This window comes from Serinus canaria, chromosome 8 (genome assembly GCF_022539315.1).
Source record: "Serinus canaria isolate serCan28SL12 chromosome 8, serCan2020, whole genome shotgun sequence".
NCBI lineage: Eukaryota > Metazoa > Chordata > Aves > Passeriformes > Fringillidae > Serinus > Serinus canaria.
Genome location: NC_066322.1, coordinates 27,599,345 through 27,614,509, shown reverse-complemented (window position 1 = coordinate 27,614,509; position 15,165 = coordinate 27,599,345). Strand labels below are relative to the sequence as shown.

Below are 15,165 nucleotides of genomic sequence, written 5' to 3'. Positions count from 1 at the left end.
CCTGATAAAGGCCTCAGAACCCAGATAAAACTAGTGAGGAGATTTGTTCTCAGGAGCAGGTGTGTATGCCCAGGCCATGAGGAAATTCTCCTAAATTTGGACCATCTGATGTGTTTGCTCAGATCTTAAGATCATTTGTTTGAGTACTGCTGTGTTTGTGATATTTCAGTGTACTTGAAATGCTGCAGTTGACATGTGAAGTGTTTTATTGTTCCTCTCAGAAGTGTTGCAGATAAAGGTTACATCTTGATAACAGCTTGCTTTAGTTTATTGCATTTTCTCTTGTATCATTGCATTGGAGTTCACATGAATGTAATTAGGAAAATTAATTACTTTACTGCTTTCTTGAGTTGCCACTCATTCTGTGGATATTGCTTCAGTCTCTTTCCTGGATAGTGCAGGCTGTTGTGTAGTGATTTGATAAATTCAGCTGAGTTCTTTCACTCATCCATATTTGCAGGGCAGTGCTTAGATAACTAAAATTCTAAATGGGCTTGTATTTGAAACAGGAGAAATGCAAGGAGTAGCTTCTTTAGCATTCTTCTTCCTTGTTTCACTTGTGTCACAAAGTTCAGCCATGTAAGTCATAAATTCCCCAAAGCCTGCTTAGAAAATGTGCAGCTATAAGAAAATGCAAGTGAAAAACAGAAAAAAATGAGAACTGGGGTTATTTTCTAGATTGTAATTCTCTCATGGAACATGAAAATTGCATTTTGTTATTCCTATGAGAAGCTTGTGTGTTCCTGCCCAGCAGTGATGTTTTTGATGGTATTTGCTTCTCTGTCAGTTCTGAGAGTCCTGTGGAGTGCAGAACCCAAATGGAACAGATTTCTTAATGGTAGTCCTCAGAAATTTAGGATCACTTTAGGATCTACTTGAAGCATTTACAGTTGTTTCTTGTCAATGAAGTGACATGATACCACACTGCTTCTCTCTTCACTGGTGTAATAAAGTGATTGTAGACTACAGGAGTTGACCCATGGGTTCTGTTTTATCAAAAGGTCCCACTAAGGAGCTGAAGGGTTGGTCTTAGTTGGTTTTAGACACTAATGCTTTGAGTTTTAACTTACCTGAATGTGCAGGTTACAGAAATAGCCTTTATTGAAGGATGTTGAACAATATGACTGAATCTGCAGACTAGAAAGGGCTTGTGTCTGGGTTTTTTACACTGGACAAAATGAGTGCTTGTGTCTCTTCATTGTTAAGATGGTGGGACTGAGCCCATTTCTTAAGACTTAAGGTTCTGGGCTCCAGTGCATGGTACCCATAGAGTTTTTCATTATGTCTTTATCTTTCCTTATCAGTTCCTTTTATGTGTGAATTCCTGGCATGTATTTGCCTTTATTTTCTCAGTTCATGGGGGTCTTGAAGTGCTTTCCTCTGTTAGCTCCCAAGGCAAGAGAACATTCATCCAAATTATTGCCTTTGATGCTTGTAGATTTTTTGATTGTCCAATACACTTCCTTAAAAGCTGTAATTCAGTTCATGCCTGGCTGCATTTTCTGCCCAGCCATTTTCATTCATTCCTCCCTCTTTGGGAAATGGAATCTTGAAATAATTAGCTAATTTATTCATTGTTTTAACTGTTACTATAACAACTCCTTTTATGTAAGAAAATGCCTTTTCTTGGGAATAGTAGTTATTGGTTCTTCAGCTGCACAGCTCCCTCATTGTATTCCCTTGTTTGCAGTAGCCATCCTGACACTCTTATTGTGTGCTCACCCTCTTGTGTTCACAAGTGCTTTTCCTCTAATTCCAGACAGCCAGACGTGCCGCAGACCCAGCCAAAACCTGCTGTTCCTGCTCCTCCAGAAGCAGCTCCTGTTGCCAAATCCTGGGCCAACACCAAGCCAGGAGGACAAGATGGTGAGTGCTGCTCAGGGTGGAGGGATTCTGCACTGCACACCAGGCTGGGACTGGGCTGGGAGAGACCCCCACACTCAGCAGTCCCTTGAGGCTTGGCCAGGCCAGTTGGGACTGGGGAAAGTCATGGAAGCAACATTCCAGGCTGGGAAGTGAGCCCATCCCCAGCCACTGGATTGATCAGCAGGTCTGGCTGACTTGTACAAGGTTGGTGTAGTCACCTCTTTTGAATTGACAGGGAAGTGATGGTGCCAGCATAAAATCTTCAGTGTGGCTGTGGTGAGGAGGGCAAATCACAGTCAGTCCTTCCAATACAAACAATTTTGGCATGGGAAGGAGAGATGTAAACAGTTGGTGGTCATTCTGATCATAGTTTTGGATCATTTTGTGCAAAGTATGTGTGATTTTGCTTCTGTTTAAACATGAGAAACAGCAATACTTATCCCTTCATTTTATAAATTCCTTGGTTATTTTAGTATCAAAGTGATAGTGTTCAAGTAGTTTTCTTTCTGGGAAAAACATTAAAGGTGTGTTTCGAGGGTTATTTAACATAATTGGATGAAAGGATGGAAAATTGTTTCCATCAGTGTGACTCTTAGCTTGAGTGTTTTCATTACAGATGTAAGTTCAGAACTAAATCTTCTTTTAAAATGCTTGTAGAGTGAGAGGTTACATAAAATTCCTCTGTCTCCATTATGACAAATAACCTGCAATGTGTTTTGTTCTGTAAGTTTGAGACTTGTGAGCTTTCCGTGGCTATAAAATGGAGTTGAGGCTTTCCAGGTGAAGAATTGAGTTCTTAAAATAATAAAATATTAATAGCATGGAGGTAATTTCTTACATATTATATGCAGTTAGTTAACATCACATATCTAATGATCTTTTGCACTGGGAATTAGAAGTGACAATTCTAAACACTCCATTTCTTGCTGCTTAATGTTCAGTGTTCTGCTATCAAATATAGAAACTTTTCTCCTTTAAGCTTTTATAGGATTTCTGTGGCATTTAAAAAAAAAGAAATGAGCACTGATGCAAAGTGATCTGCATAGCAGCCTTCCTGCAGAAGCTGATAAGATCATCTCCATGACACAGGAAATAGTGATTCGACTCAGTAGCTTCAAAATGCATTTAGCTAATTATTTCATAGTTACCATGGCAGCTCGTGTGCCAAGCCCAGATGGCACCCTCATTTCATTCAATTAATGCAGCACTGGGTTTGCAGTTTCAGGGTTTCAGGAAGCAGCACTGGATGTGAATTGGCAGCAGCTGCTTGCTGTCCTGGGTTTGAAACCCAGGATCCACCTGTTGTGCTCCTGCTCTCCTGAGCTGCAGTTGGCTCTCAGACCTTGCTGTTTCTCCAGCTGCCTTGTGAGCATTCCAGCACTCACTCAACCTCTTGTAAAACTTGAGTGAGGCAAGGCTAAACCTTTGTCTGATCCTCTTGGTGGCCATGGAGAAGGGAAAGACTTCTGAAATGTAACAGCAGCATGTATTTTTCAGTTCATGCTTTAGCTAAAATTTGGAGTAACATGCTACCAAAATACCTTTTAACTTCTTGCTGGTTGCCACTCTGGCTTTTTCAGGTTTGTGGCTTAAACACAGTCAAGGAGATCTCTGGTGCTGTTACTTTGCCATTAAAATGTTGTTCACTGTGTAGGCTTGAGCAGAAAGCATTTTTCCAGATTGATAACACTCATGAATGTTGCATGCCACAGGATCTCAGGAGGGGCTCCCTTGCCTGGCAGGTCATCTGGTTAGTGGGACTGGTTTTCTTTCCCATTGAGTAAGTCACTGCATGTAGCTGCTTAGGAACAACAACAGTCCAGTGTCCTTTAAGAAAAAACAAAATTGGTGTGGTCTGTCATATGTGAAGTCAGAATGAAAATTGAAAGAATTCAAGGAAATTTGTAGATACAGGGATAAATACTGGTATTTGCTGACATGCCTTTACACAGCACAGAGTAAGGAATTTATTCTGGGTTTAACTCTTTAAAAAACCCCAACCAAATGGAAGCCTGCTGGAATCCCTGCATTTTATCTTTGTGGATGATTCTTTCAGAGATGGAGAGAACAGAAGTAGTTCTAGTTGTTAAAAAAAAGCCAATAGTCAGGGCTGGGGGGTTTGGACACCATTTATTCAGATCCTTGTTTGTGAGTTTGCCCTCTCCCATAATCCATGTAGCCTAGTACCATGTCCCTTACTGTAGTCAGTAGCAGAGATAGGTACAGGAACAGGCTGTTATTCAGGCTGGAATGGAAATCTACACTCAGATTATTGGTGATTTGGCACAGGAATGCTGCTGATCTAATAGGTCACTATACATTATGTGTATGGGGAGGAAACTGATGCAAAGCAGATGTCAACAGAACCTTCGAACTAGGAAAACATCCTATATATGTGGCTTCCATACTATGTACAACAGAAGTCTTAAATTCCAGTATTGAGTATGATGTCAAAGGTTTTAGAAATCAAAGGATGTTGTTGTGATATTTTTTTCATAGTGTAAAAGCTGTGGTGTTTTGAAGTCCTGGAGATTTCTTACTAGAACAATAATTATTAATAAATTTGCAATTACATAGTTGCCCGTTCTTGGGTGGACTATAGTTTTAGAGTGAAAAGAAGGAAATCTTTGTCTGGAAGGAGTGGGGAAAAGTGTTAAAGAGCTGAGGAACTCAGGTACTCCCTGGGCTAAGTCTTTTTCTATTGTCACTTTGTGCTTCTGGATTTTTCTCAGCCTCAACAGCTGTCATAGTTGGTCCAGTAAATTTAACAACTTTGGAACCCTTTATATTGCCAGTAAATGACTGTGGCTTTAACACTTGATGGTTTTTATTTTAAAGCTTTCTATGTTCATTTCTAAAGGATGATCAGGCTTCTGTTGCTTTCTGAACTGTTTTGACCGCAGCAAGTTGTGACTCTGTGAATATCTTGCTGTGTAGGTCCACCTATTCCAATCAATAGTTATTTCCAGCAAGAATTCCCCAGTCTGCCGGCAGCTGGGGATCAGGAAAAGTCAGGCAAGGATAAGGATGCACCTGAAGATGGATCAGGAGCCAGCCTACGACCACAGAGTAAGTGTGAGCTGCAAATTGTTGTGCAGTTGGTTTGTGTGGAACTTACTGCTTGTGCCCTGTACAAAAGAAGTTGATGCATATGTTGTTTCAATCAGCACATGGAAGAAGTGGATAGTTGGGGCTTTATTCTGCTTTTCTGTGTTCCTGGTGTGTGGAAAATAGTGTGTTTAATCCTATCACTTCCCATTTTCCCCAGTGTACTCAGTACTGTAGTTGTGCTCTGAGGAACATTTTTAGTTGCACAATACTGGCATTTTCTTACATCAGCTGCTGATGTCACAGCAGGTGAGTTCTTAAAAGAACTCTCCTAGAATTAACTAATTGCACAAATGGTGATCAGGGCTGGCCTTAAGTTGTTAGTACTCCTAAGAGTGGAGACTGAAAATTCCTGAAGAGGAAGTTCAGTCTGCAGCATGCCAAAAGAGTGGGTTGTGCCTTTAAAGGCATTGGCATCTTCAGCTCCTGGATGCAGTGCTCTGACCAGCTGGATGTGTTTCAGCAGTGGGGGATTAGATCTGGTGAAAACAACTATAACAGTGCTGGGTTTACATCTCTCAGGAAAGAAATGTGTATTTCTTCCCCAGTTCACTAAGGGAAGGCATTTGGGGCTTGTCTTGTTACCAGTGGAAAACAGAGTTCCTTTCTCCCTCAAAAGTTTGGTTTTGATGAGGTTTGATGGACTAGATGTCCCATCCTGCACTGTGGCTGGCACGGTCCTGTGCCAGTGATAGGCACTTTAGAAAGCAATCTGTAACTCCTTTTCTTGTTACAGGCCTTGGTTATCCTTGATTTGTTTGTCAGGTCCTGCAGACCAAGGCCATGTGCCTGTTCATGTCTTGTCTTGATTTGGATCTAAAGAACAAAAAGTCAGGAAAAGGGAGAGATGTCCAGCACCAAATGAGAGCAGCTACGTGTGTCTGTCCAGCCTCCTGCAAGCAGTTACAGTTTTGGTCAGCACTGTACATGCTATATTAAGCCCTTCTTTCCTGTCTGACAGCAGAAAGCTAAATGAACTTGGCAAGTAGTCAGTCCCCCTTTAGCAGCTGTGCTTCCCAGCAAAGATAAGTGCAAGAGCTGTAATGGATACTTAGGAGCAGAGTTTAACTCTGCTTAAAGGGTTTGTGTCCCTAAAGAAACATCATTTACAGTGTGTGTCTCTGTATTTTTGTCTCCATTGATCTGAGCCCTGCTGCTAAGTTTACTCTAGTGGGTTTTTTTTGTCTTAACCCGTGCTCTGCAGACAGAAACTCCTAAAGAATGGAGTGCCTGGCACAAATGCTAAGTCATTAAAATCCCTGATTTTCCCTGGACAATTTGCTAGACATTCACACCAGAAGTACAGCCCTTATCACTTCTATTCCATCCTTATCAGGCAGAGTTGCAAACCAGACTATACCTGTCTTCACTTGGATGCATTCTGTGCATTGCCTTTCTTTTTGAGCTGCTTGAGAATTTCCTTATAGGCCTTGGCTGCTTAGGAACCTTGATCTTTGCCTTGACAGCATCTTCACACTGAGTCAACAGTGGCCCACTTAGCACAGCTGAATCTGTTTTCCTACTTGTGCTATAATCAGTATCCTTCCAAAATTGCACTGTGTTTTGGAAGGTAGAATGGGACAACTAAAGCAGCCCATAAATTTAGCTCTGACCCTTCAGGAGCACAGCTGGACCTAGGGCTGAAGAGGATCAGGAAGCAGCTTCTGTTGATTCTCGAGCGGCCATTGCTTGTTGCAGTAGCAGATAGGAACATGCATCTGCTGTGTCACCAAGGGCTGCGTGGGAACAACGTGTTCCTCACCATCCCTGGCTGGAAATCTGCAATTTAAAGTCTATTTCTGGCTCTTCGTGTGCTGATTCTGTCCACGCAGATGCTCCTAATTGGAGGGATGGGGGTAATAAGAACAACTCTCCTGCTTCTCCAACAGATCAAGAAGCTAAGGGACAAGAAGATGGCAGCAGTACACCAGCAGAACAGAATGATGGCCAGAAGGCAGGGGACAAGAGGGATGTGAGGTTGCCCCAGATCCCTCAGCCCAAGCTGAATGGCCAGCAGCAGCCACCTATCTCATCCCAGTACAGAGCAATGATGCCTCCTTATGTGAGTGATGGTTGCATGAACCCTTTTTGAGCAGCAGGGATTGGTTTTTGGCTAGTGGGATTTTCTTAGGCCCCTTTCTGTCCCCTCCATGGAATTCTTATCTGTTCTGCTGGGAGGGCAGGACTGAAACCCAGCAGAGGATGTGGCTCATGGAGTTTGAACTTGTCAGGAGTTGATTGACACTTCCAGTCACTTCCCCTTGGGGACTTGATGTCTCCCACTTGAGATATTAAACAAACTTGAGTAGAGTCTCACTTTATTTCCATTATGTCCTTTGATGGTCTCAGTGTACTTAATGCAGTAATACTTTCTAATGAGTGGCTCCTGTTTTTAATCCCTTTTTAGATGTTTAATCAGTATCCCAGAATGGCATATCCTCCCTCCATGCAAGGTCCAACAAGATTTCCTAATTCTGAGCCTAGCAGGTAAGAAACCTTAAAGTGGTTGTGTTTTTTGTTTGGGTATGAACTCTGTGACTTACTTAGTGCAAATGATTTCTTTTTTTAAATTATCTCGATGGTGATTATACCCTTTATAAGAACTGACACTGGTCAGTCCTCCCAAGTTTTGTTTGTGTGGAGCAGTGTCATGGGATGTCTGGAGTTTGAGAGCCCAACTGGAAAACTTGAGGCAGTTCTTCATATTACAGGGATTTTGATTGTGAAGAGCAGGAGTCACTTACAGGAACATCTTTGAAACTTAAACCAGTATTTTGCCCATAAAAAGACTTTTCCATTGTTACAGTGCAAATAATCAACTCCCGGTTGTCAACTTTGATGCTTTCCAGTTAAAGTTGAGCTCTAATGCACTCTAAAACAAATTTTCCACTTTTCTCTGTGTTTTTCCATAGTGTAGGATAGCTGTGCACATGGAAGAGTAATTATTTGAATTCTGGTAGTCACACATGTAGATGAGAGTTCACTGTGCTTGAAACAACAGCAATGTATATTTCAAATAATGAACACACAAGTTGACCTTTTCTCTGTCATTTGTGGATAAGTAGTGACAGCAGCTTTTGTTTCTCTCATTTTTTAGAGGCCCAAGGGGAAGAGGCCCACCCTCATGGTGCTCAGAACCTATTGAACGCCCATCCATTCTCAGTGCTAGTGAACTCAAAGAGCTTGATAAATTTGATAATCTGGATGCTGAGGCTGATGAAGGCTGGGCAGGTAAGAACATGAGATTAATGGTCTGTTATTTGTATGCTGAATGTTTCTGAAAGGTTAATTGAACATTTGTTTATGCATCAGGTGCTCAGAGTGAAGTGGATTACACTGAGCAGTTGAATTTCAGTGATGATGATGAGCAAGGAAGCAGTCAGAAAGAGAAGGAAAGTGGGTGAGTTGCTGTTGCCTGTTAGATGGGAAATGTCACTTAACTAGATTTTGGGAAGATTAATGAAATGAGTGTGAGTACTCATTCCAGTAGCACTAATTCCAGTAATTTAATACTGTATGCAATTGTATAACTGCCTGCAGACTCCAGTCAGCTGGGTGTGGAGTAGAAATTATCCTGACTAAGAAATGCTGAGGCTAGGAGATAAATCACCAAATACCTGTGTGGAGTATGCATTCTGTTTTTCTTATTTCTTTGCACATAGTGATGAACAAACACCATCAAAAGATTCCCAGAGTCCTGATGGCCAGAAGGAAACTGAAGAACAGACAAATGCCAAGTCTGCTACCCAGGTTTCCACAGCAGCAGCCAAAGGGTCTTACAGCAAAAGCTCTCAGCTTGATCAGGTTTGTGTGCTCTTCTCTTCAGCTCCTGTGGCAACAGCCTTGTCAGGAGAGCTCTGACTCAGGTGTCTTTCCAAACTGTCAGGTCAATTAAGGTTATGAGCATGAGGAAAGGCATTAGCTGCTGAAAGCATTATCTGAGCTCTGCTAACTGATCAGGTGCTGCTCAGACAACTTAGCTGCCTCTGCTCGCAGCACAAAAATAGCCTGGCTTTATGTAGAGTGTCCTGCCCCACACCCCTGAGGGGCCAGAGCTCTTCATCAGGCACTGGGGCTCAGCTGACAGGCTCCATACTCGTGTGTCCATCCCTGGAACTGGATGAAGCCATTCTGGTATTTATCAGGTTTTCCAATGGATAAATAGCCCTCACATTTTTCATGGGTGTGGGGATTTTTTTATTATCATGGTCCACTTTCTGCAGTGCAGCTTAGCTGTAATGTGAGTTCACTTCTCACTAATGGATTTTATACAAACCATGTAGAATTCATCAACTCAGCCATTTTTTGTTTCCTCTAGTAGAGGAATATTCCATCCACCTCAGTTTATGCCAGCTACAGCCCTATTTCCCCCCCCCCCCCACTCCAGGAAAAGCTGCTGTTGGTTTTGAAAATTTCCCAGAAGTATTTTCTTTTGACACCAGTAATAATGAAGATGGGAAGTCTGGGAATAGTTTTACTTGCACTTTATCTCTGTATTAAAGATCACACTGTTCTTTAAGGTTTGATGCTACATTGAATCTAAGGAAAAATGGTGCAGGAACATAAACTTGAATTGTTCAGCTCTCAGTACATAAAAGTGAAAATGTTTTTGCCCTTGTTTCATGTGTAGATTTGTGTTGAATGCAGATGCCTTGTTAGATGGAGTGTCTTAATGCAGTAGAAAAGAGTAAATCTAAAATTTTTCAGCTTTGCTGTGGTTAGAACCTTGCTTGACCTTGGTGCTGTGTTTGATCCAACAGGATCGAGGTCCACCACAGCCTCCTATACATGAAAGAGGTGGCCCTGCTCTTCCTCCAAAATCTATTCTACCACCGGTAAGAAGGATTAGAATTGTCCTTATTTCCTTGAGTTAAATTCTTTAGTCTGTGGTGGAGAGATTTAGACTAAGAAAAGTATGCTTCACATAATGATAAAACTTTCCTTTGACAAGTGAAATGATCATAGTGCCTGGGCCTGGTAGGAATGGGACTCCAACACAGCCACACTGCAATTGTGTAAAGCTCTGCCCCATTTTGTAAGGGCCAAATGAAATGCACAAGAATTTCAGGAGCTTTTAGTTATCCAGCCCCACTTGGGAGCCAGAGAGGACAGGAGCAGGGGAACAGTGCTGGAGGAATGGGCTGCCAAGACAGATAAGGAGATGGAATCCCAATGAAATGTGAACTAAAATCTCTTTTATCCTAAGCTACCTTCAAATTCCTTGGCTCCTTGAGGGACTTCTGTCTGAGATTTAGAGCAGCCTGCAACCAAATCTAAAATATGCTTTGTTATCTTTGCTGTTGCTTTGCCTTGATGGTGATAGGGAGGAGAGCAGACATGAGCCCAAGTGATTCTTTACCTCTCCTGTCTGAGCCCAGGTTGTGAGAGTCTGAGCCAGATCAGGAAGGTGGGGGCTGGCTTTTTCTTCCAAGTATTGCTTTTTAAAGATGCAGATGCACATGTGTTGACAAATAGTTAAAATGTATTTCAGTTGGCTGCTTCTGTAACATGTGTTCAACCTGACTGATTTTCTTCCTGCAGCACCCTCCTCCCCCTGACAGGCAGATGGGAAGGCAGGGACCCTTTCCCCCTAAACCAGTACCAGATGAAGATGAAATTTGGAAGCAGAGGAGGAGGCAGCAGTCAGAGATATCGGCCGCGGTGGAGCGAGCCCGTAAGCGGCGAGAGGAGGAAGAGAGGAGAATGGAAGAGCAGAGAAAAGCAGCTTGTGCTGAGAAGCTCAAACGGTTAAACGAGAAATTCGGCTGTGTGACAAAACCCTCCCGGGAAGACCCTCTGAAAGAAAGGGAGAGGGAGAGGGAAAGAGAAAGGGAGAGGGAGAGAGAACGGGAGCGGGAGAGGGAAAAGGAGAGGGAGCGGGAGAGGGAGCGAGAAAAAGAGAGGGAGAAGGAAAAGGAGAAAGAGAGGGAAAAGGAGAAGGAAAAGGAAAAAGAAGAAAAAGAAAAACTCGAGAAGGCAAAAGAACAAGAAGTGGAGAAAGAGAAAGAAAAAGAGGTGGAGAAAGAAGAGAAGGAGAATGAGAAAGAGAAAGAAGAGGAGAAACCAGCACATGAGGTTCCTGAGCCTGTAGAACCTGTGGCAACACCTGTAGCAGAAAAACAAGAAAGTGAAACCAAGAATAACAAGGAAGAAAAAGGTATGCTTGCACACAAGTAGGAGTTGTCCTTCTTAAAGCTGAGTCACTGAGCATAGCTGTTGTCTAGAAGTCTCGTTTGCATACCTAATTAACCAGTGCATCTAGACCAATTATTTTCCTGGCGCATTACAGCTGATAACTGTCCTTTGAGCTAAGCCTGTTTGCCCAGCTCATCAAAAGATTAGGGGAAAAAAATGACTTCTGTGATTTAGTTTGGACGTTGAGGAATACAGAAAGAAAAGCAGGCTTTCTTCCCCTCTTAAGGAAGGGTCAGCCACCCATGTTGTTTAAAAAGCAGTGCAAATTATTTCAGCTATTCTGTTCTTTCAGCAAGCACAGAGAAGTAGACACAAAGGGCACCTATTTAAATGTGGTGCATTTTTTGTACTGAAGCTTGAATGCCACAAGAAAACTGTTAGACTGTGCTTGATAAGGTTATATTAGATTTAAGTGGATAAAATTGATTGTAAAACCAAACCTTACTTAATGAAAAAAAACTTGATCCAAATGTGATATGGTGTCATTGATACAGCACTTCTTAAATCACGTAATAGCAGTAACCCGAATGCCAGTGGTTGATTTCCCAACGTATCTGAGTTTTAAAAAGACAGAGGTGTATTAACAGCTGTTGTTCTGTTTTGAGGGTTTGTCCTTGACTTTTTGACCCTTTAAATGTGAAGTTAGAGAAAGCAGACATTTTAGAACATTCTTTAGCTGATATTCTGGTAAAATTGTCCATTTTAAGATGGACTGTTGTCTCACATAGGTGGGGGTTTTGTTGGGTTGTTTTTTCAGAAGATCAAGCAGTCTTTACTCGCCAAGACAGTGGTCGGAATGAGAAGGAAGTTTCACAGGTTACTCATGAGAATGAGCCAGACTCAGGATCCCAGCCTCGTCCTGCTGTTTCCTCAGGCTATTCTAAGCAGTTCCAGAAGTCATTACCACCAAGATTTCAGAGGCAGCAGGTAACAAACCAGTTCATTAAAAGGAGGCTTATTTAAAGAATTCTGTATTCTGCCTCATTCTGAAGAACAGGGTGACCAAAGGAGTTCAGAAATCCTGAGTTTTTGCTTCCCAGCTTCTAGAAAATCATATTGGCAGTTATTGCTCTGCCTGAAACACTTTTTGTCACTTGCAAGGTCTGTAAGTGGGCTAGAGAAGCTTTGAAACTGGCCCACACTGGCATTGCCCTGGGCTCGCCTGTAGAGCCTGAAGTCTGATGATTGATTATTTCTGCAGTTTATCCTAAAAGGGTGTGACACTCACAATTAAATTTGGGTCCTGTGGTCTAAGGAGCACTTGGCATTAATGACATGCACAAAGTATAGGTTGTTCTGTGTCTCAGCTGCACACCAGTTAAGCTGTAGCTATTGTTAGTTGTCCAGTCTGGTTTTCTCCCTTTTCTCCTACATTATCCTGATGCATGTTCACAATTAACTTCCAGAATACTTGCTGTCCTGGAGATAATTGTACTAGTTGTTTCCAAGGATTATTAGAGCTGTGCTCAAGTCTTCATCTTATCAAAAAGTCCTGTAATGTTATAGTAGCCTTCTCAAGCTAGGTCTCATAAGCTCTCAGAAGTCTGTAACACACCTAAGATAGCTCAGCTACTTTTGGAGGCATCAAAATCAGCAGGATGGTTTCTGTTACAGTGTTAGAAACAAAAAAGTTTAATAAAAGACAAAATAACAGAGAAAAACTAAGCTAAGTGTAGGAAGTCTTTGCTCTTAGTAAAACACCTCACAAAAATTATTAGTTTCTTTGTTCACTTCTTTTTCTAGTCAGTTGCCTAAGCAAGACTTTTGGGCTTCTGTCCAATTAACTGTCCTTAAGTTTGAGGTAAAGTCCTTTAGGCCTATGAGATACCTTTTTCACCTAATCAAAAAGAAAGACTTCTAAGCTTCTTTCCTTTTTAAGAAGACAAAAAATAGTTTTGTCACCCCATCAACAAGAAGCACGCTCCTATCCTGTAATACTGGCTTTTCATCTGCAGGAGCAAATGAAACAGCAGCAGTGGCAGCAACAGCAGCAAGGTGTCCTTCCACAATCTGCTCCCTCCCAGCCTTCCAGTGGCCCTGTCCCACCCCCCCAGCACAGACCCCTCTACCAGCCCATGCAGCCCCATCCCCAGCATTTGGCTTCCATGGGCTTTGACCCCCGCTGGCTCATGATGCAATCCTACATGGACCCACGGATGATGTCGGGAAGACCTGCCATGGATATGCCTCCTATTCATCCAGGTAAACCTGGAAACATTGCTTTGCTGTTGAACTTCTTTGATTTTGAGCTAGATGTCTTTCCTTGACCACTCTTTGTTTAGTGAATGGGTGGGTTTTTAAGAAGAAATCGACATTATTTTATTGTTTGAGACAAAATAGATTGTAGGCATATGTCACTAAAATTGTATTCCTATGAGAATGTATACCTTTGACTATAAAGTAAAATCCCAGCTGTCACACTGCAGGCATGTAAGTGACAGTTAAGATGATTGGGAATGTCAGCATAAGCCTTTCTTTGTTACAGACAGAAAGCTGGCAAGAGTTAGGTTAAACTGAGAAAAAGTATATATACCATTTGTGTTTCATTAATTCTTAGCACTTGGCACTACATTGCTTCCTAAAAAATCCCATTAAACTTTTCTGGGTTTACATTACATATTAACAGCTCCAGTGTCTTAATAAATTTGTGGTTTCAGACTCTTGACCGTAAAAAGTCCTTTTTAATTTGTGGAATGGCCATCTGATTTGCAGTTAGGAAAGCTGTTGGGCATAAATAATAGAAGTCTGTCATGTAATGTAATGAAGATACCTGCCCAACTACAGAGCAAGGGAAAGGGTATCCTCAGTGAGTGCAAGGAATGAATGGAGGAAATGGCAGAGATAGTGAAAACTACAGAATTTCTTTGGAACGGTACAAAGGAAAAAGCTGGAATAATAGAGTATAAAAAACTGCCTGTGTGTACACTCTCCTTGCCTTTTGCCATTCAGATGTTACAGCACAATCTTCATGTATGAGTTTACAGGTCCACAGGCCTGGTTCTTCCTATTATAGTGAAAGCAGACAATTTTTCCTTTTGTTGGGACATGGGATACAAGTGTTGAGTGTGATTTAGTCAGTCTGAGATCTGCTGGCAGGGAATAGACATTTGGTTTCAGAGGGAAGGAGATTGGAGGGGAGAGAACAGCATTCCTTGGTACCTCCTGACAGGCTTTGTTTGTATTGAGGTCGGTTTCTTTGCTAGTGTTAAATTTGTTTCAATTGTTGAACTTCACTCTGCCACAGGAATTATGCCTCCCAAGCCACTGATGAGAAGAGAGCAGCTGGAGGGCTCAGCAGCTGGTTCAGACTCGTTTGAGCACATGGCTCGCTCTGCCAGGGAGCACAGTGTGCCTCTGTCAGAGCCACGCATGATGTGGGGCTCAGAGCCCTACCCCCACGCAGAATCTCAGCAGTCCACCTCTCCTCCCAAGGTCTTAGAAGAGCCTGATGATTTGAGGTAAGCCTGAGTTGTGCCACTCTCAAAGTCACACAGATTCTAAAATCCAGTTTTGACTGACTGGGTTTTAGCTTCACTCAAAACTTGAAAGGAGCAGTTGTGACTGGGGCATGCAGAGTGCTTGGTGCTGTTGTACAAAACAGAAGACCCTGCTCTGTAGCAGGATGTAGAAAGACAATTTAGTCCTTGTTTAGCCTAGATGAATGGTATTTGCCAGAATATTTTGAATTTGCAGTTTTGCTGAACAGTGTTCTCCTCCATTTGCACTCAGTTCTTCCCATTTTAGAGAACTGTTGTCCGATGTGTATTTGTTTCAAAAGTGGTGTGTTAAGTACAAGTGGTATAAAGCAAAAGTCCTTTTGGCCTTTGATCCATGGTGAATGGTCAGGATTTTCCTCTGCTGCTTAGAAGTATGCAGAAGTTCTTTTTATTCTGCTGCCCTCTGTATAATAGTTGGTGGCTCCATTAAAAACTATTTCCTGTTACTTCCTAGAGCAAACATGGATCCTTAGTAGAAAATTATTTGATTTGAGTAATT

General features: G+C 42.1%; 1 protein-coding gene across 13 annotated transcripts in view; it reads left to right on the top strand.

Moving 5' to 3' along the window:
- Nucleotides 1–15,165, top strand: part of PRRC2C (proline rich coiled-coil 2C) — a 69,719-nt gene that overhangs the window by 19,066 nt on the left and 35,488 nt on the right. For all 13 annotated transcript variants that reach the window (XM_050977343.1, XM_018923486.3, XM_050977345.1 and 10 more), the window contains exons 4-15: nucleotides 1,760–1,866; nucleotides 4,804–4,935; nucleotides 6,864–7,036; nucleotides 7,382–7,461; nucleotides 8,072–8,205; nucleotides 8,287–8,374; nucleotides 8,637–8,778; nucleotides 9,735–9,809; nucleotides 10,516–11,131; nucleotides 11,927–12,096; nucleotides 13,125–13,371; nucleotides 14,414–14,627. In XM_050977343.1, coding sequence (XP_050833300.1) covers nucleotides 1,760–1,866; nucleotides 4,804–4,935; nucleotides 6,864–7,036; nucleotides 7,382–7,461; nucleotides 8,072–8,205; nucleotides 8,287–8,374; nucleotides 8,637–8,778; nucleotides 9,735–9,809; nucleotides 10,516–11,131; nucleotides 11,927–12,096; nucleotides 13,125–13,371; nucleotides 14,414–14,627 — 2,178 coding nt within the window. The remainder of the gene's footprint in view (nucleotides 1–1,759; nucleotides 1,867–4,803; nucleotides 4,936–6,863; nucleotides 7,037–7,381; nucleotides 7,462–8,071; nucleotides 8,206–8,286; nucleotides 8,375–8,636; nucleotides 8,779–9,734; nucleotides 9,810–10,515; nucleotides 11,132–11,926; nucleotides 12,097–13,124; nucleotides 13,372–14,413; nucleotides 14,628–15,165) is intronic.